Source organism: Podarcis melisellensis, assembly GCF_964234715.1.
Source record: "Podarcis melisellensis genome assembly, chromosome: 12".
Taxonomy (NCBI): domain Eukaryota; kingdom Metazoa; phylum Chordata; class Lepidosauria; order Squamata; family Lacertidae; genus Podarcis; species Podarcis melisellensis.
Genome location: NC_138544.1, coordinates 29,052,568 through 29,073,601, shown reverse-complemented (window position 1 = coordinate 29,073,601; position 21,034 = coordinate 29,052,568). Strand labels below are relative to the sequence as shown.

General features: G+C 40.4%; 1 protein-coding gene across 2 annotated transcripts in view; it reads right to left on the bottom strand.

Moving 5' to 3' along the window:
- The window catches only part of AGMO (alkylglycerol monooxygenase), a 128,731-nt gene that overhangs the window by 43,782 nt on the left and 63,915 nt on the right, over positions 1-21,034 (bottom strand). Inside the window, exons 7-13 of one of the 2 annotated variants that reach the window (XM_081883369.1) lie at positions 20,404-20,469; positions 20,244-20,323; positions 19,858-19,992; positions 18,720-18,836; positions 7,761-7,843; positions 6,530-6,635; positions 4,263-4,486 (exon numbers count right to left, since the gene is read on the bottom strand). In XM_081883369.1, coding sequence (XP_081739495.1) covers positions 4,286-4,486; positions 6,530-6,635; positions 7,761-7,843; positions 18,720-18,836; positions 19,858-19,992; positions 20,244-20,323; positions 20,404-20,469 — 788 coding nt within the window. In that variant the 3' untranslated portion in view covers positions 4,263-4,285. Of the gene's footprint in view, positions 1-4,262; positions 4,487-6,529; positions 6,636-7,760; positions 7,844-18,719; positions 18,837-19,857; positions 19,993-20,243; positions 20,324-20,403; positions 20,470-21,034 lie in introns of those variants that run through there. The other variant, XM_081883370.1, reaches the window with a different exon arrangement.

Here is a 21,034-nt window from a genome sequence, read left to right as displayed (position 1 = left end):
AATCATGCTCCGGCGGCGCAGCAGCAGCAGGAGGCCCCATTAGCTAAAGTGGTGCTTCAGGTTAAGAACAGTTTCAGGTTAAGAACGGACCTCCGGAACGAATTAAGTACTTAACCCGAGATACCACTGTATGCCTCTGAAGGAGAGTTATGTCCTCCTTGGGAGCATCCCAGAAAAGGGCAACCAAAACGATTAAGGTGATGGAGAAACTATGAGGAAAGATTACAAAACTTGGGGCTTTTTGGTTCAGATAAAAGGTGAGTATGGTAGAAGTTTATGACAGAAGGCATGGAGAAAATGGATAGAGCAGGCATCCCCAAACTCGACCCTCCAGATGTTTTGGGACTACAGTTCCCATCCTCTCTGACCACCGGTCCTGTTAGCTAGGAATGATGGGGGTTGTAGTCCCAAAACATCTGGTGGGCCGAGTTTGGGGATGCCTGGGATAGAGAAAAGGGGTTTCCTTCCCCTCTCTCTCTCTCTCTCTCTCTCTCTCTCTCTCTCTCTCTCTCTCATAACTTTAGAATTCATGGACATCCAATGAAGCTGAATGTTGTAGGGTTCAGACAAAAGAAAGCACTTATTTGTTAAACTATGGCATTCATCCCCACAAGAGGCAGCGATGGCTTCGAAATATTAGACAAATTCATGGAAGATAAGGCTATCCATGGCTACTGACCATGATGGCTATTATTCTACCCCCACTGTTATTGTCTGTCCACTGTCAAAGGCAGTACACTTGTTAATACCAGTTGATGAAACTGCAGAGAGTGCTGTTCTGCTCAGAGCTGGCTGGCAGCTCCTTCCCACTAGCATTTGGCTGGCCCTTTTGAAAACAGAATACTGGATCTTTGGTATGATTCAGTAGAAAAGGGACACGGGTGGCGCTGTGGGTTAAACCACAGAGCCTAGGACTTGCCGATCAGAAGGTTGCCGGTTCGAATCCCCGCGATGGGGTGAGCTCCTGTTGCTCAGTCCCTGCTCCTGCCAACCTAGCAGTTCGAAAGCACGTCAAAGTGCAAGTAGATAAATAGGTACCGCTCTGGCGGGAAGGTAAACAGTGTTTCCGTGTGCAGCTCTGGTTCGCCAGAAGCAGCTTAGTCATTTTGGCCATATGACCCAGAAGCTCCCTCGGCCAATAAAGCAAGATGAGTGCCGCAACCCCAGAGTCGGTCACGACTGGATCTAATGGTCAGGGGTCCATTTACCTTTTATGATTCAGTAGGCTTTTCTTGGTACCGCTCTGGCGGGAAGGTAAACGGTGTTTCCGTGCACTGCTCTGGTTTCACCAGAAGCGGCTTAGTCATGCTGACCACATGACCCAGAAGCTGCATGCCGGCTCCCTTGGCCAATAAAGTGAGATGAGCGCCGCAACCCCAGAGTCGGCCACGACTGGACCTAATGGTCAGGGGTCCCTTTACCTTTACTTTTAGGCTTTTCTTATATTTAAGTTTCAAAGCAACTCCTTCTTGTGGTGAAAGCCTCAGCCTTAGGCTTTAGCTTTAGCAAGCAGTGAGAATTTATGATTTTTTTAGAGAACTAAGTTGCAAACAAAATAGGCATTTTTAAAGGGATTGGTTAGTAAGATAAACTTATTTCCTTTATTATGATTTACCTTGTTGTCCATTTCTACTCTTATGTTCTTTCCATGCCTGACTTAACAGTGATGAAAAATGTCTTTGGATAATAATTTTAGTTTTTCAGGAGGTTCCCCCCCCCCAACTGACAATTTTGTGTTCTTCATTACTAAGGTGGGATGTTTGCGCTGGGGACAAACAGAATTAAAGTAATCAGATTTCCCTATTTTAAAATACAAGCTCTATTTTTCCTATCCAATACATGTGTACACCCTCCCACATACTACAGAGCAAAAATACTTAAAGTCTGGATTGTTTTAATAGTGTGAGTTGAATACCACACATAAGATGAAATCGTAAGGGAGATGTCATACCTGGGAAATTACAGTATGTGAAAAGTTATATGTGCAAAATGATATAATTACACTTGATGGCAGTAATAGCACACACTGGAGGCTATTAATAGCTCTTGAAAGCCTCACAAATGATGAATCTTTTAGTCGAGAAGTAATAGGATGAACAGGCATAACTTATCTATTTCATGGGGTCTGCATAAATAAAGAAGGCATGCCACAATTTATACTTTGGGATCAACTTAAAGGAGGGATGCAATAAATTTTTCTGTTTAAATAAAATGGTCTGGAGGTCTCAAAACTATTAGAATGCTGAATTAAAACAACTTAGTAGTGCTAGTAAAATAATCATTTTTAAATAAATAAAAAAGTTTAAGGAACCAAAATTAAAAGAAAAACAGCTTAGAACCAATATTCCAGGAAAGCATTCTAAAGCAGAGAAGAGGAAAAAAGCAGGGGTCATGAAACTAAGCAAAAATTATTATTCAGGTTCCCAGTGCTTCAGCAATGACATTTTACATTTTAATATTACAAACCTCATATCGTAATGAGCACATGAGATCTGATTAAGGTTTGTTTCACTACCCTCTATGATCCAGAACTACCCTCTATGGTCCAGTTCACATTTGATGGGGTAAAGCCATCACAAGGCAAGTGTGAATATTCTCAACCAAGCATCCCTTTGTGGTGATAGGTGGTACTTTCTACATCATGATAACAGACAAGGGGACTGAAATGATAGATTCTACCTGTCATCACACGGAGAAGCACCCATAATAGTCACCATATGAAGCTGATGAGGTAAAATAACCTGCTACTCTACCACATCAGAAGCAAACAATGGAATTGGACCTACAGAGCATCTTTTTCCAGGGCCTAAGTGTAAGTCAGAATGATGGAATGCTAATAGGAATATGTGATGGAACATTCAGCCCAGCCCCACTGATACACATAGTTGAGGGCAAACAGAGAGTTGGAACAGTGTATTCACTGAGACACCAAAGGAAATACCTTTAGGATCACAAATTCTCTTGTGATCTCTGTCATGTATTTTTGACCCCCTGCATTGTTGTCACCAGAGCAGGCATGGCCAAACTTGGCCCTCCAGATGTTTTGGGACTACAACTCCCATCATCCTTAGCTAACAGGACCAGTGTTCAATGATGATGGGAACTGTAGTCCCAAAACATCTAGAGGGCCAAGTCTGGCCATGCCTGCACTAGAGCATACAAATGGCCAGTACCTCCCTCCTCTAACAAGCTGCCACAGTGGTGGCAAGAGTAAAGTGTACTATTTCATTGCAATTGTCCCTGGATCAAGATCTCTGGCACATGATACAACCACATCATGCTGGGTGATCATGGCTGTTGCCAGTATTAGCCTAGGATACTATTTTGAAGGGGTGAAATAGGAAATCAACCTTACACTAACATCATGATAGTGCAGCAGTTATTTCACCACTTCCTATATATCTGCTAGTGCAGAAGTTTCTACAATCAAGCTGTTAAGAATCCTGGATTCTCCTTTATTCGGCATGAACGTGAGAAACAGCTATGCCCTATATCGTATTGTACAAAGCAAAATACATGCAATTAAAACAAGTATTCCCTGGACTACCCATACCTTCCTCTCCCTCTCCCCTCTCTCTCACACACAACCCCCAGTTGCTTACCTGTGTCTATTTTAGATTATAAGACCCTTGGGTAGGAACCTCCCAAGCCTGTCATTTGTAATGTGCACCACAGTCAGGTGTACAGTCATTTGTAAAAGTACAGTGAATTTAAGCTGCAGATAAAACTACCCAATCCTTTTCTCCACAGATGGAAAAATTGCAGTTGAGAAGCATTGTCTTTTCTGTAGTGACCCCCACAACAAAAACCATCCGTCCTAGCCTTCTTGAATGAGCACCATACTTTTCTAGTTGTTGTTCAGATAGACATTCAGTGAAACTTAACTAGCTTGCTTCAGTGATTTTTATTTTTATTTTACTTTATTTTTAAAAAATTGTTTTCAGCTGGTGAGTAGGATAGACGTTAAAACAATTATACAGACATTTAGTTCCATTCTATTTAAGATAGAAGGCAACCACCAGGGCAAATATATAAGCTCTTGCTTAATAAATGCAGTTGTGGTCTGATAATCAGATCATATCTGCAGAATTTTTACTACTAGTTAAAAAATTACGTGAAGCATGGGTGTCAATTTTTCAGGACATGAAAGCACCACTTGAGCAAAGTCAAGATTGCATATTTTACAAAATACAGATATAATTATAATTTCCTTTTTATTTGAGTAAATGCAAGCACAAAGGTAAATATAATCAAGATGATCAACAGTAACAGTTTCCATGAATTGTTATTTACTGTGGGCAAAATTCAATATTGCACAAGTGGACTTCCACCCAAGCAACAGAACTTCACCTTTCTGGTCCTTCCCCCTGCAGCCCCCAACAGACCCTGCAAAATCTGCTCCAGCAGGTTCCCTACCCTCCAGAGCAGATTTTGAGGGCATGAAGGGTTCTGCAGAAGGAGTGCATGGACAGCGTTGGATACAACCCTGTAAATATAACATGTTTAAAATATATACATTTAATACATAGATCCTTGGACGGGAAAGGGTTACTTTAGGATTACTGTATTATATTTATCTAAGAAAGACTGTACTTTACACTTGTACACAAATGCGTATCACCGCTTATTATTGCCTCAACTTGTCAAATAGGAATGACATAAATACTGCCAGATGTTTCTTTTGCAGCAAGAACTACAGAAAACACCATTTCCAGTTCCTTGCAGCCACAACACAGTCTCACAACCACAAGTTTCCAACAAACATTTTGTTTACTTTCCTGTGATGGAAGTAATGAAGTCTCATCTTCAACAATATGCTTGACAGTTTTGAACTTCACTTTTTTTTAGTGTCCCTCAACTAGTTATAAATATATACTGATTGTAATTAAGCCCTGTAAAAATTCTTCTCTTGATTTTACCACCTGAAACTGCAGCTGTTGGCTGACACTATCAAAGCCTCGCAATTCCAAACTCACGTGCAAATCTCATCAAGGGCAGACATTTCTAATTGATTCCAGAAGTTTCTCTTTTGCTCAGATCAGGGGGCAGGAGAAGAATAATGAGCAGCTTCCAAACAGTGGGCGCTGAGCTTCAGGCATGGAGATTTTAAAAGCTCTAACTTGGCTGCCCTGCCAGAAATGCAGAGCAATTTTACGGTCAATTGGCCAGAGCATCTGGAACCATACATCATCATCTTTAGTTGATGGTGGTGAAGCCAGCTCACACACCAGCTAAGGCTAAAGTCCGTAATGACTCTGTCACACCTAAGTGGAAACTAACTTAATCTACTGAATGTAAGGTTCAACTATGATTTCTTTTCTCCAAGGGGCATTATTACCCCCAGGGCTCTTGTCTTGTCAAGAAAGTCCATCTTACTAGTCCACAATGGCTGGATTTTCTCTTTAGCAAAGATAACAGAGAGAATTAATATTACAAGCTCAACTTGAATTTATTTAGATCTAGGTGTGCTGACAAGGCTTTTTATCACGAAGCTTCATGGGAGCTTCCTTCCATCACTTCCTTCCTCCAACATCTTATACAGCATGGGGGTAGGCATGGCTATGGAGTGGCCTGCGGTTCTTACATTTGACAGGAAAACACAGCTGTACATCCCAACCAATACCCAGGGTATGACAGTCCTTCCTACTATAGAGATGAGCAAAGCTATAGAATAGTAGATATACAGATGATACTAATATTTGAAGATGAAAATCAATGGAACTATTGCTGTCCAAACTACACAATCACCTTTCCTGTCTTGCAAATGATGTCTGGTCAAATGGATTTTCGAAGCGTTATTATATAAACCAGCCAAATCAATCAGCAGGTTGAGAAAGATCAACATGTACCATGAGCAATTATGACTCTATCATATTGCATTCAGATCTCGTAAGTAGCGTTATCTGTACACCATTTGAGTGCTTACTGCTAAAGCCAGAGTAAAATACAACTGTTGTATTCTGACAAGGCCTTTCTCTCCATCCTGCCACCTTTAGACACATTTGGTGAGGACACAAGAGAGGGCCTTCTCAGTGTTTGCTCCCAAACTGTGGAACTCTCTTTCATGGAAGGCCAGCCTAGGTCTCTCTCTGCTCTCCCTTTGTCATCAGGCAAAGGCTCCCTGCCCCCTCACACTCAACAGGCATTTGGCTACTAACTGGCTGTTGTGGTAGTATCTTCAGAGGGTGGGTCTGGTGCTTTTGTGTGCCTGTATGTGTGTGCTTTTAAATGGTTTAAAGTGTTTTCAGTGATGTTTTTAATAGGATTCCTTTTTTTTAACCTTTGTATGTATTGTGTTGTTAGTTGTAGCTGCTTTAAATAATGCTGTGAGCTGGCTTGGGCCCTGCACCAGAAGAAAGGTGGGATATAAAATAAAATAAATAGGATAGCATCTGGTTCATGGTGCTCACTACACTCTGTTATGCTTGCAAGCACTTTTTAAATATTGCAAACCTCTGAGGCCCAGAAACATATATAGTTTATTCTTAAAATAAATATATGCACTATATGATAAATTAAGTTGCCTTACCTCATATGTCACTGACAGAAACGCAATGTAAGTTTTCAAGTAACCAAGTTTGTGCAGGGCAAGGAAAGTGGAACAGCGGACAGATTCCAAGAAGGGAGCTTCAGGCCTAAAAATAAAGAACTGAAATTAGTAAGGTCTATTTTTAGTTCACCAGCTCAGGGTTTGATTGGCATGTATCCTTGCAGTAAAGAAGAATCATAATTACCCCTCTAAAACATCAGTTGTGGGCCCAGTCACAGTGCCACCCTCCACCAGGGTCAGTGTCATAATATATGATTAATAACTCAGGCAAACAACAATCTGGATTAAAAATGGCCACAACTTTATTGATGACAAATGTAGGTGGAATTTTAGTTCAAGCATTTGGTGCATATGCATTCTAGCCTCCTGCTGGAAGTTGTGCCAGGATTATGGCATCCCCAAGAAACTAATCTACTGAACTGGTCATCTTGAGGCCGCCGCTGGAAGTCTTATGGACTGTCTGCCCCATGCTTGACTTCAGGACAAAGACATCCACCGAGACCCCTTTAGCAGGATACCCTGAAAACACCACTGGATCAATACTGGGTGATGCACCATTTCACCCCACGCTTAAAGACTAGGATTCCACCCTATGCCTTTAACCACCAAAAGTCGTTACGTTTTGCTAGGGGGAAGGCAAAACTTCTAGACTGGCCAATACAGGGAAATTATTTCCTGGCTCTGAATACGGCAACCATTTTGAACCACAGCAAGGTCATGAGATACACGGAAAGCAAAATAAGTTTAAACTGTGAACAAAGAGAGTAGAGTGTTGTTAATGCTGGCTGGGATTGGTTGGGAGTCCCAGAATAGTTGGAAAGCCGCCCACTGGCTAGGCTGCACTAATACACATTTTGTAAAGGAATTCTAAACCTCCACCATTGTCACATTTTTGTATTGTAAGAAACAATTTTGGCAATCAAGGGCTTGGACCCACTGTCTCTATAAGTGGATTTCCACCCATAGAACACTCCTCCTAGAGAAAAGGGCTAGGGAGATTATCTTCACTGACTTCTCTTTCAACCTGAAAAGCTGCTCCAAAGGGTTGGGGACCCTAGAGTTCCCATAAGGAGAACAGGGAAAACTGGCAAAAATTGCCTCCCTTCCAGAGGGATCCTCTTCCTTTTCACTGAAGTGACACTCTGAATCCAACCCAAGAGGCTGCATTTGCAATATAAAACATACATAAATGAAATGCTCAATTACTTACCTTTGCTCTATAAGGAATCCAATGGAGGTTAGTGTCAGGATAGTGTAGCCAACTCTCATGAGAATAGTTACCTGTGATAACGTCTGTTAAACCAACAAGCAGACAAATTACTCATTTAGGTTAACTCTCTGGAGGAATATTGAATTCTAAACTTACCAGTGAGGCAGTCTGAACTTTCACTCTCAATTATATTACTTTGTTACTGTCTGCTTTCAGAGTAGTTTGATACTTTGAACCTTGCAACTAAAAATCGACTACAGATTCTCCATTCCCTCTTAATGTCATTATGTTTCAAGGCTGAAGGTTACAAAAATTGGATATTTTCTCCCAAATCGTTCTTCACACAATGTTACCCTTGAAAATAACTCCTTCGCCGTTATTATTGTTTCCTCTCCTGAAATTATTTGAACCCTCAACGACCTGAACCAAAGAAGTAGACCTGTTTTCTAAATAAATACCGTATCACATATCTGCTCCCCGCCCCCTGCAAACTGTTAATAGCATTACATCTTTGTATTTTCCAATCTTGGCTCCCTAGAGAGCAGTGGCAACTGAAAACACTATCCTATTAAAAGGGAAAAGAAAAGAAAAACAGAAAAGAAAAGAAAAATGAAGCCAGTTTGATAATTTATCACAGTTTCAGCATGAGCTCACATTTATGCCTTTGCTTCTTAACAATTCAATATATTGGCCTAGAATCAGTAGAGCATAAATATCTAATTCCAATGGAACATTTGTTGAGATAGATTCCATTCAATAGAGATATAAAGATTCAGGACTTGAATTCTCAACAGAGATTAAGCAAATGGGGTAAGGTGACAGGGTTACTACTGGCTTAGGGCCCTGATGTATATGTAGTGGCACATTTTCCTGCCTGCCCCGTCAGACTAGGAACAGCAGCGGCAGCAGTTTGCCAGCAAATAATGGTATAAGGATTACATCAAGGAAGGGAACAGAGACACACACAATTCTTTTGTAATGCCCTGATGTTTTCAGACAGGACTCCTCAACTCATGACTTTGAGAACGACATTTACATTAACTGGAGAGGGCCACACCAAAAGGTTACCTACACAATGATATTTTCTTACATTTTAACTCATTTGGTTAACACCCCTGTAACCCCATAGAATGCTCTTTTCTCTACAGACCACCACACAGTAGTGGCAGAGCTTCATGCTCTGGCACTGGGGGGCAGAGAGCAGGTGGGGGCGGTGCTGGGGTGCGTCCCAGAGGTGTCTTGTGCTGTCCATAGGGGCATGGCATGTGTCCTGGGGGCGTGGTGTGCTGCCTGTAGGGGCGCGGCTCCCAGGGCGGGCAGGGGACAGCTGCGATGGCACCCCGCCGGGATTGTGCTGCCGGGGGCAGTGCGCTCCCCCCCGCCTCTGCATCCACCAGTGCCACACAGTGGTCTTCAACCTTGGATTAGTAAGCGTAATTGGAATGTTGAGCCAAGCTCTTTGCATCTCTCTCCTGTTCAGAACAGAAGGAAGAGTGGAAGCAGTGCATAATTAAATTATGGGATTCGCTCCCACAGGAGGCGGTGATGACCACCAACCTAGATGGGCTTTAAAAGAGGAATAGACAAATTAATCATAATCAAAATCATAATAATTTTTATTCATACCCCACCCTTCCTGGTTTAAAAACCAGACTCAGGGCGGCTAACAGCAAATATAAAACATTGATTAAAATGCAACTTAAAAACAACATAAAACAGCATAAAATACAACATAAAATGAAGCATCAATATTAATAAAATTCAAGAATTCAGTGGTCATTTTTTTTTGGGGGGGGACCCCAGTCAGTAGACATCAAATGATCACCAGGGCTAACTGGCCAAGTTGGTCCTACTAGGGCCAGCAAGGAGACCAGGGAAGAATTTAAATGTGGGGTCCCAGAAAGGGTTTCTTCATAGAAGAGGAAAGGGGAAAAGGGAATAGAGGATCAGGCTAATTCAAACTGAAGGCCAGGTAGAATAGCTTTGTCTTACAGGCCCTGCGGAAGGAGATCAAGTCCTGCAAGGCCCCAATCTCGTGGGACAGAGCATTCCACCAGGTAGGAGCCATCACTGAAAAAGCCCTGGCCTTGGTGGAGGATAATCTGGCTTCCTTAGGGCCTGGGACCTTTCAGCTATTATTATGCATGGACCTTAGAGTCCTCTGCAGGACATACCTGCAGAGGCGGTCCCATAAGTACGAGGGAGGGAAATGATTATCAATGGCTGCTAGCTATGGTGGCTATGCTCTGCCTCCACAGCTGGAGGCAGCAGTGCTACTGAATGCCAGTTGCTGGAAGGCACAGGAAGGGAGAGTGCATGAGGGTTTGCCACAGGCATCTGGTTGGCCACTGTGAAAACAGGATGCTGGACTAGATGGGCCACTGGTGTGATCTAGCAGGCTCTTTTTAGGTTCTCATGTTAAGCAAGAAGAGCAAACAGCCTCTTGGGTTTCAGAGGTGCTGGTTTGCAGGAGCCACAAGAGGTACTGGCATCCATGGACGGCCACCACAGGTTTCACGGTTAGACAATCCTCTCTCTCTTCTTTCTGTAAAGCTCAAAGTGTATATTCTTCCATTTCTCTTTCTCTTTTTGCCTCCACCTAAACTCCTTTTTCTCTGTTTCCACATGCCATCAAATTTCTTTTCTCCCACTTTGTTTTGCCACAAGTCTTTTTACCATGTTTCCATTTTTCCTATACATCCTGCAGCACTCTCTCTGCATGCTTGTGTTTCAGTTTACTTTTTCCATGTTCAGACTCAATTTCTGCTCCTCGCTTCCCATCAACAGTTGGTGTCATAGGGCAGAGCTGCAAATCCACCCTCATGACACCAGCATTGCTGCTGTTCAGCTGGAGACTGCTGCTGTGTGGATGAACAAGAGGGGATGTCAGACTGGCTCTGCCAGTGCCTTGCCATCAACCCAGTCCTGGTAAACTGCAGCAACTCCAGTGCCAGAAGAGTGGCTCTGCCTCACCACACTGACTGTTCTTCTTGCTGACTTTAGTAGCAACACTACTCAAGGCTTTTATTTTCCCAGCAATTCACACAGTGATATCCTGTAATATGCTGCCTTTGATTTTTGTGCCACATCCAGTGCCATTCCACTAGAGGGCCCCCCAATCCTCGGTAAAAATCAGAAATCATCACCTGTGGAAGTGCCACTTGTGCAAGAGTACCTAAGGAAACATGCCACAGAAAATAGGCTCTACCAATTCCTCAATTTCTAATTCTGCCGCATGTAAAATGAAGGGAAAAGATATATGAAAACAAAAGCAGTTGCTTTTGATATTATTTTTAAGGAGGCACAGGATAATCAATCTATTGACCAAGGGTGATTCCACCTGAAACTTGAATATGTTTACCTTTAAAAAAAAATGAAAGAAGAAGCATAAACTGCAGTGGAAGAGTCCTATACTGTTAGTCTTCATAGTAGAGTCTGAGATTTCTAATTCAGACTGGAGGGTTCAATAGTAGATGAAAATGCATGAAGCTGTACTAGGAGCTTTCTGAGCTCAATAAAAAGTTTTCTGAAAGAATACCACAGCCTTCACAGTGATCCCTTCCCCTCAAAGGCATTTGAGGGAAGGATGCTGTTGGACAGGATTCTCAAATTTAATAGCAGTGAGAACTCCTTTTGTCCATGTTTGGAGAACACATCAAACCACAAGATCCAGGCTATTTCTGAGTGGGTTTTGTTTTACTGAAGAGTCAAAAGGCACCCCCAGGGATTTTTAACCAAAAGTTTTAACTCCTTTTAAACTAAGAAAACAGATTCACTGCCTTTAAAAAAAAACCAAAACACAATCTAACCAGTTTACAAGCCAACACACATTTCTTCCCAGGACAAACTATCAAACCACAGATTTACTGCTTCAGTTCAAGATAGAGAGATGCAAAAAAATGAGGAAATTTAATGTAACAGTACTTCACATTATTGTTGTTGTTGTTTTCTCGAAAAGCATTTTGGCCAGTAGGCAAACCTCCCCAATAACTTGTGATTTTGTATAAAAAAAAATAAAAAAGAGAAATGTGTTCAAGTTAAATCTCAAGGTATAGCTTTTTCCCATGAAGCAAAAAAGATAATTTTAAGCTCAATTTGGGGAGGTGCTGCCGTGTTGTTTTTAATGCACTGCTATGCTTTTTCATAATTTCTTGTATTGCTTTTTGTGGTTTTTATTGCTGTAAGGAACTATGTGGTCCTTTGGAAGGGCAGGTTACAACCTGAAAAAATTACATTTACTAGAGAAGCTATCTACTTGTTTAAAACATAGAAAGAAAGAGTACTGTTCTCAGCGCCCCCCCCACACCCCCGGGCAATTCTTGTCTTGCCTCTTCCTCCCCAATGGCTTATTTCAGCTAGGAGTGCTGAATACAGCTAAAGAATGTGCTAGAACTGGCTCTGGACCTTAGTGGACTCTGGTTGCAGCCAGCCAATTTCAAAGCCAAGATAATCACCTCCCTATCTAAACCTGAAATCCTGTGGCTATTAAATTATGCAAACTCCCATTTAATGAAAGTAGAGTTACTCTGACCTGCAACCTAAGCAATAATGTTCTAGATTAAAGTAAAAACAAATCTGAAGCAATAACGTTCTGGATTAAAGTAAAAACAGATCTGAAAAAGTCCTGGGAAAAGAAAGGTACAGCAGCCCTGTGCAGTGGCTTGGTGGCACATGGAGGGAGAGATAGAGATCATACTCACTGTCCCCACTCCCAGGCTCCATGTGTTTATCTGAACAGCACCCATACATATATAACCAGCATACACATAGGCTTTGCTCAGACATCTCAATGAGCACATGGAGATCAGGATGGTGACAGCAGAGGCAATACCAATTCCTCTCCTCTGTGCATTAACTGATGTTTAGAAAGATCTCTCTCTGTCTCTCTCTTATTAAGATATAATCATTGCCACTGATTTAAAGATACTGTATTATCTCTCATTGGTGACCCATAAATCATGTTGTTTCCAGACACAGGATGAGTAAATCCCATTGATAAAGTTATTACTGTAAATAGCATTTAGAGTTTTTAATGTACATTGAAATACTTTGCAAATATGAAATCTCTCTTTCTCTCAGTAACAACACTGGAATGATACACTTTGTTGGCTTAAATAAATAAATAATAATAATAATAAATAATAATAATAATAATGTTTCAGCTGCTAACCCTTAACAGGGTGATTTGTGAGGATGTGTCATCCTTATTTATCCCATTACAATGCAAGAGGATATTGACACTTGGAAATAGTGAAATCTGTGACCTATGGAAGATCTGAATCAGGGAAATTTGGCTCACAGCTCATACTCTTAAGTCAATATACTAATATACTAGTATATTAAGTCAATATACTATTTTAAATCTTAAATATAAAGATGTGTGATGTGAATAGCTCATACACACAATTTTTCAACTACAATATGTTTGCACATATATTCAGTCATGGGAGTCATTTGTAGATATTATCAAGAGCCTGCAAATTAAAGATATGTGAACATCTTACACACTGTGCCCTGAAGATTGAATAGGCCAAGTGCTGTTGGGAGGGAAGGAGTTCAAGAAACAAGAAGCATGATATAGATAAGGGGTGACAGTTAGATGGAGCAAGGAGATCTAGAAGTCAGGAGGAGCAGGAATAACCTGCATGTTTCTAGTTAATATCAAAGCAAAATACATGGTAAAAGGTAAAGGTAAAGGTACCCCTGCCCGTACGGGCCAGTCTTGACAGACTCTGGGGTTGTGCGCCCATCTCACTTAAGAGGCCAGGGGCCAGCGCTGTCCGGAGACACTTCCGGGTCACGTGGCCAGCGTGACAAAGCTGCATCTGGCGAACCAGAGCCGCACACGGAAACGCCGTTTACCTTCCCGCTGGTAAGCGGTCCCTATTTATCTACTTGCACCCGGAGGTGCTTTCGAACTGCTAGGTTGGCAGGCGCTGGGACCGAGCAGCGGGAGCGCACCCCGCCGCAGGGATTCGAACCGCCGACCTTTCGATCGGCAAGTCCTAGGCGCTGAGGCTTTAACCCACAGCGCCACCTGCGTCCCAAAAAATACATGGTAGATGTATATAAATTCTAAACATATTGTGTTATATAAATATGCATTTATTACGTATAGTTTTCTATTTACAATCTAATCGTACAGGAGACGCACACTAGAGTTGTTCCTGTATTTACGTTCCACATTTATATTTGAAATGTACAAACCACAAAGTGGAACTTAGCAGTTATTATGTCTATTTTCTAGGTGCTGTGCCAATAAAATAAAATAAAGAAAATAAACAACTTAGATCACTAATCTAAGCATTTGCAAGTTGCAGTGGGAAAGGAATGTGACTGTTACACTATAATGGCAGTGTAAGAATCCTCTCTCTCCAATCCAAACAAAATACACATGAAGCATGAACATATAAAATAAACGAGAATTTATATACTGCAGTATTTGTATTTAACCAGGGGAAAGGGATGATCTCTGGAACCACAGCAGGATCCCCAATTATATATTAGGCACAGCTTTTGAAGTGTGGTTATTGACAGAAACTGAACAAAAAATGGGATTTTTGTTGTGTCGAAAAGAGAGAAAGCTTTCAAATTTACATACTAATTCAAATAAACTTTAAACGATTCTGTGATTTTAAAGCAAAAGTACTTCTCTCATAAATATGATATCCCAGAGCACCAGCAGTTCCCTTTTCATGAGTGGAAGTTATGTTTACATCATTGCTTGGCAAAAACATTTCTTTTTCACCAGGTCTTTGGCTCTTAATTATCTGTGGCCTCAAGTGAGCGGAATGTTTTTAATCCTAACTTTAAAAAATGGGGTTGACTTTTTATGTGCATTTCAAGGTTTGCCTTTGACTATAGTGCATATCACTTTGAATTACCATAGTAAAAAAAAGGAAATCAATAAATTTTATAAATCAGGAAAGTAATAATAATGTTCTAAACTCTTGCAGCTTCCTTAACATAATTGATTGGATCCAGACAGGCATGCGGGTATTTCCTCTGAAGGAAGCTTCTGTGGATCCAGGCTACCGTATTTAGAAATGCAGGAAATTGCTTGATACTACAGTAGTCGACTTTATCCAGTATCACTGATACTACCTGGCAGCTGCTTTCAGGATTCTAGGCAGCACTTTCTCAATGGCCTACCTGGAAATGCCACAGATTGACCTTGGAACATTTCGGTTGCACAGCATGTGCTTTACCACTGACCTATAGCCCACACACATTTAAATTTGGTAGAGTATTCGTACAAAAATTAAATCCAGGTTTTAAAATGCATTTGCATACAAATTGCTAGTTTGAAAAAATGGACTGGTATCAAGAAATGGGACAGGGAAATATAAAAGATTCGGAGCAGATGTGTTTAGATCCAAAGGCTTCTATGTGGAAGGAAACTAAAGACAGGAAGTCAGGCAAAAGGGTAAGTTGTATTATCCCAGTGTTGTGGAAAATATGAGCCAAATGTAAAAATTACTTAGGCCTGACACAATTCCCAATGGCCTCAGTATTATTTGATCCTCAAATTAATAAAAATGTTTTTTTTAAAAAAAAAATGATGTTCATCAATTGGCAGCAAGCAGGGTTAACTAAATATATTGACTAGCTTGAGGACAACCATGTTAAACAACTTGCCTTTATGATGGAAACAATTTTTCCCCCATATTTGAATATTTCCAGTTAAGGGATTTTTAAAATAACTAGCTGAAACTTCAAAGGGCTGCATTAAGAAAATGATTTTTTAAAAAAATATTAATATAGGGGAGAAGGAGCAAAGGTTGTCAAAAAAGCTGTCTCTTATTCCATTTTATTTTATGGTGAAGGAAAAATGAGACCCTAGCTATACTCAAAGATGGAAAGAAATGATAGGATGACAAATTCAAAAGACTAAATGGAAATAAAAAATTCATAGAATCATAGAATTGCAGAGTTGGGAGGGACCTCAAGGGTCATTTAGTCGACCCCCCTGCAATGAAGGGATCTCAGCTCCTCCTCCTCCTCCTCTTCTTCCTCCTCCTCCTCCTCCTCTTCTTCTTCTTCTTCTTCTTCTTCTTCTTCTTCTTCTTCTTCTTCTTCTTTGGCGATCACTTGTAACCCAGTAAGATTGTCTTCCATAAACACAGTTTTAACAATGAGTCCGTAAGTGCTGTGGAGGCCAATTCTGGATACACACATCCTTCCACAGTGGGGACATTGGTTCCCGGGTGGAAGTTGATCACGGTGTGGATTTGCCAAGCGTGCCTTCCTCTTAGCATGTTTCTCCCTTGCATCCTGTGTTTGAGTGTCTTCAAAGCCCATGACACCTTTGGTAATTGCTGTTCTCCAACTGGAGTGTTCACAGGCCAGTGTTTCCCAGTTGTCAGTGTTTATACTACTTTTTTTAAAAGATTTGCCTTGAGACAGTCTTTAAACCTCTTTTGTTGACCACCAGCATTACACTTTCCATTTTTAAGTTCAGAATAGAGTAGTTGCTTTGGAAGACGATAATCAGGCATCCGCACAACATGACCAGTCCAACAAAGTTGATGTCGAAGAATCACTGCTTCAACACTGGTGATTTTTGCTTCATCCAGTACACTGATTTTAGTTCGCCTGTCTACTCAAGTGATGTGTAAGATTTTTCAGAGACACTGCTGATGGAAACTTTCAAGAAGTTGGAGATGGTGTCTGTAAGTGGTCCATGTTTCACAAGCATACAGTAAGGTTGGTAGTACAATAGCTTTGTAAACAAGCATTTTGGTTTCTCTGCAAATGTCCCAGTTCTCAAACACTCTGCACTTCAATCGGGAGAAAGGATGCCTCCATGAAGTTTTAAATTTATTTTTCTGTCAAAAGAGTGTGTTGGTAATAACAAGGTTGTGTACCGCACATATCGTCAAAAGTAAGATTCCGTCCTGGTTGCTGTTGCCAACTCCTTCTTTCCCAATAGTCCCAGGCTACAGATTGAAATCTCGCCCAACTCTTGCATTAAAATCACCCAGGATGATAATTTTATCTTCCTTAGGCATCTCTGATAGGACGGTATCCAGCTGAGAGTAAAATTTTTCTTTAATGTCTTCATCGGCATCCAGTGTTGGTGCATAAGCGCTTATAATAGTAAGCTGTTGGTTTTTAGTGAGCTTTATTTGAAGGCTTGAGAATCGCTCATTAATGCTGGTAGGGACTTCTGACAGATCATATATGACAGATGGTCATCCAACTTCTGCTTAAAAACCTCCAAGAAACGACAGCTCTTACGGTCAGAAAGTTCTTCCTGATGTTTAGTTGGAATCTTTGAAGATGAAAAAGTACGACTGGTACTTACCTGAAGCACAGATCTATAAGGCATCATGGGGTCACTATGTTGGGCTATGATTCCACCATAATCAGGAGCGAAGACTCTTTGGGAAGGTATTCAGCTCCCAATCAGTTCTGCTGACTTACCAAGTTCAAACAGTCATAGGAGTTTCAAGGCGTAAGAAAATACTAGTTTCCCTATAAACCGTCAGCCTATCTAATGGCCAATATGGCCAGAAACATGAATGGAACAAAAATGGAATAAAATTATACTGCGGTCCATATTAGGAAGAGGCCCCAGTAACCCCATGATGTCATATAGACCTACGCTTCAGCTAAGTACCAATCATACTATTTCCTATTGGCAGTGATGCCTTGACTGCATGCACCTGTTCCCAGCTGGAAAGAGGCATGCACAGCCAACATTTTATTTAACCCCATATGCATTGATGAGAGTGGTTTGGGGAAAATGGTTTCACAGGCCAAACTGGACCCACTGGTGGGCCAGGATTGGCCTATAGGTAGAGGTTCTTTCTCCTGGTCTGAAGAGTTATGAATAGTTATTTTTATTTAACCTCATGGATTTATCTATGTTTCGGTGTTATAATCTTATCAAAGACAGTGATTTTTAAAAATACAACATAGTTGAGAAATTTTCAAGCCAACCAACTGATACTTAATGTTGCATTAGGGAAACAAATTGGAGGTGTGAAAATGAATTTGGGAAAACAATAAAACTGGCCAGAGTGAACATTAAGGTACAAAGCTGTCACTGTCTCAGACACCAACAGCCAAATGCACCTCTCACTAATATGTAAATCAACCAAGTTCTTTTTGCTGGGGTTCAGGTTAAACCTCTTAGTGAAAGAATGATCTAACCAAATGTTTTCTTATGGGAAAAAAGTTTCTTTTGTTATTTCTTATCTCCTACAAATAAATAATTCCAGACTGAGAAAACAAAGCTAATGCATTAAAACTTTGTGTATACATGTAAATCAGACCAAACATAATAATTTGAGAATAATTCTGCACAACCTCAAGTGCATTATTGCTATTATGGAATGGAACATATGTCTAAAAATGAGGAAAACAGTTGTGTCTATTTATGGATCAATGCCACATTTGTGACATAGCCAAGTAAAAAAGGTTCCAGTTCTGTCTATGGGCATTTCATAACTCTGTGTAGTGGAAAATTGATATTGAAGTTAAATGCCAAGTTATATTATTCACATAAATGCTTTCTTCTTATGATAGTTCCTTCTGGAGTTTTAGAGTGCTCCTGAAGCTCAGCCTTCTGTTTAGCTTGACTTTCTGTATCATGCCTAGGATCTGGGTCTTGAAACAAGAACTTTTATGCAGTCCATTGCGGGAACTGTGGGGGTTTTTTTACACTGTTTAAAGAATGAGTAAAGGATTACAACAGAAGATGGGGGGAAATGTCAGGATGGAGCTATCAGTAAAAATGAGAAATCTCTTACCACATTAAAAATGTTCACATTAAGAGAGGATAAATCCATCTTGACCCACAAAATAGGTAAGCTTAAAAATAACTATACTATCCGCCAGTGTTTTCAGTTTCATGCATCCAGTTTTAACAGAAACATACTTTATTTTCACTGTATCTGACCATCTTCAAGTATCATGAAACAGCTTATTTAAATAAGTGTAAATTACACTTACATATTTTGTAGCAATCAAATCAACGTAAAATCCCAGCATTAAGACGAAATGCGTAACTACATAGACACAAAGGTAGCTTGGTAATGTGGGGCTGTAGGGAACTTCCTTTCCAGTAACCTACATTAAAAACAAAACAAAACAAATCAGAGTCTTTATTCAATCACAAATTAACTTTTCTTCCATTTTTGCATTTAGTAGTTAAAATTCACTATTCATCATGTTTTATTGTTATTTTATTTTAAGTAGAAGAGCAGCTGAAACCTTTAATCTGCACAAATGATTTATTTTATAGGGCAGAGTGGGCAACCTGTTGCTATCGGCAATGCTGGGTGTGACTGATGGAAACTGGAATTCAGTAACTTCTAGAGGGTCATTTTTTCCCATTGTTCTTTAACGGAATGCAATATTTGCACACATAGCTCATTAGGTTCTACTCTCCCTTTCCCTCACTTTTTGGTAACATATTTATTTTCCGTATAACAAATATACATTTCAACCTTCTACATTACAAAAAAAATGTATTTATCCTTCCCCTGGGTGTTGGTCAGTTGGCACCATGCCCAGGTAATGCCCCCTGCATACCTGCCCCCACTGGCCAATTTGGTGGCAGGGGTACGATCCAGTCAGCAATAGGCTGGTTCATAGGGGAGATACGGTGCCTGCCTGCAAAGCCACCAGCCCAAGGAGGACAAACCCATTTGAAGATCAGAACCTTGTGTAATCAAGTGCTTAGAAAGAGATTGTACACAAGGGGTTGAAGGAGCTTTTAGTAAGGCTGAAAGGGCTTTGCACTGTGTTGATGGACTAAACTGTTGGGCTGCTGCTCGAACCAAAGGCAGGGACCTAAAACTGAAGAGCTTCCAGGAGCACAGTTGAAAGTTCCTGGGAGCTGACTAAGGTCTTGCCTTGAGCATGAGGTGGTGCTAATCCTACCTGGGTGCAGTATGCCAGTATGGGAGATCCATTTTTTTAATTTTTCACTCAGTTGGGTTTAAGGAGCGTTCCTGTGTAAGTTTGCTCAGGATCCTGCCTCTATCCCACCAATATGTGGCTTGCCTTTAGGTAAGCATGCAGAAGACTGAACCCTTATGAAAACATAATTTACAAAACCAAGAAGTGAAATCCATGCTATACTTACCTCTGGGATGTCCTCCATAAGACCAAGTCTTGGCTTGCCTGGCCCCCATCCTGGGCCCTTGAACAGGACAGAAAGCTTATTGCAGAATCCAGGAGTATTCCAAAATGTTTTCCATATATAAATACAATGATGGAACTGTAATGATAGAATAATCAGTGTGACATTTCTGTGCAGGGACACTTTCTTCTGTTAATGAGAATACTTGAAGCCTAACATTTCCCACCCTGCTAGAGGCTGACTAAAACTAGCTTAATTCATATCTATGTCAATGAACCAAAAACAATCAAATAAAAGCAAAGGAGTAATAGGAAACACACTGAATTCAACCCATGAAATCAAATGTAATATTAAAGCATACAAACAGGTTAGAAAAACAGATGGACTACCTGAATCTTGAAAAGTTCGAAGCTGTTAATTGGATGTGTTAGGCCATATACAACTTTATCATTTTCTGCAGCAAATGTCCCTGCAGGGAAGGAAAAAAAGCTGAGAATAAAATCACCGCTTGTAAAGCTAATGTTAAGAATAATAATTAACAGCACTTACCAAAAATCCTGTCCCAAATAATCAGTGTGCCACCATAGTTCTTATCAATGCAGTATGGATTTCTTCCTATTTGGGGAGAAATGTTGCAACCAACTTTGTCAATGCCTTTGAAGAATACATTGTGTTTTATCAATTCTTTTTCTTTAAATAAGCTTCCAGAAATACATTTCCTCATAAATAAATTATAACACAGCCATGATTCTGAGCATTTCTTTAAAACCTCTTGCGTCATTTCCCTTCTAATAACATTTCTCTGGGTTACATACTGCAAGCTGCTTAAGACATTTTTCAAACATGCTTACAAAAATAATAGAAATACATTTGGAGTTACTTTTTGATACATTTTTGAAAAAAACTGTTTAAGAGTAGTGTTGCACTGTAAAAAATTATTTAAGCTGTTTTGTAAGATTTATGGTGAGCTAAATAAGGGGCAAGATATTTCCTTTATTTTTCTTCAGTCTTTGAAGCAGGAAATGTTTTGGAAAGTAACAAAATGGCTATTCACATACCATTTAATAAAATGGAGTGGCTTTCTGAAATGCCTTTATATATTATTAATCAAATATTAAAAGTTCAAGATACAACTGTGATAGCACAACATCACAAAATATGGTGTTACAATAACACTGAC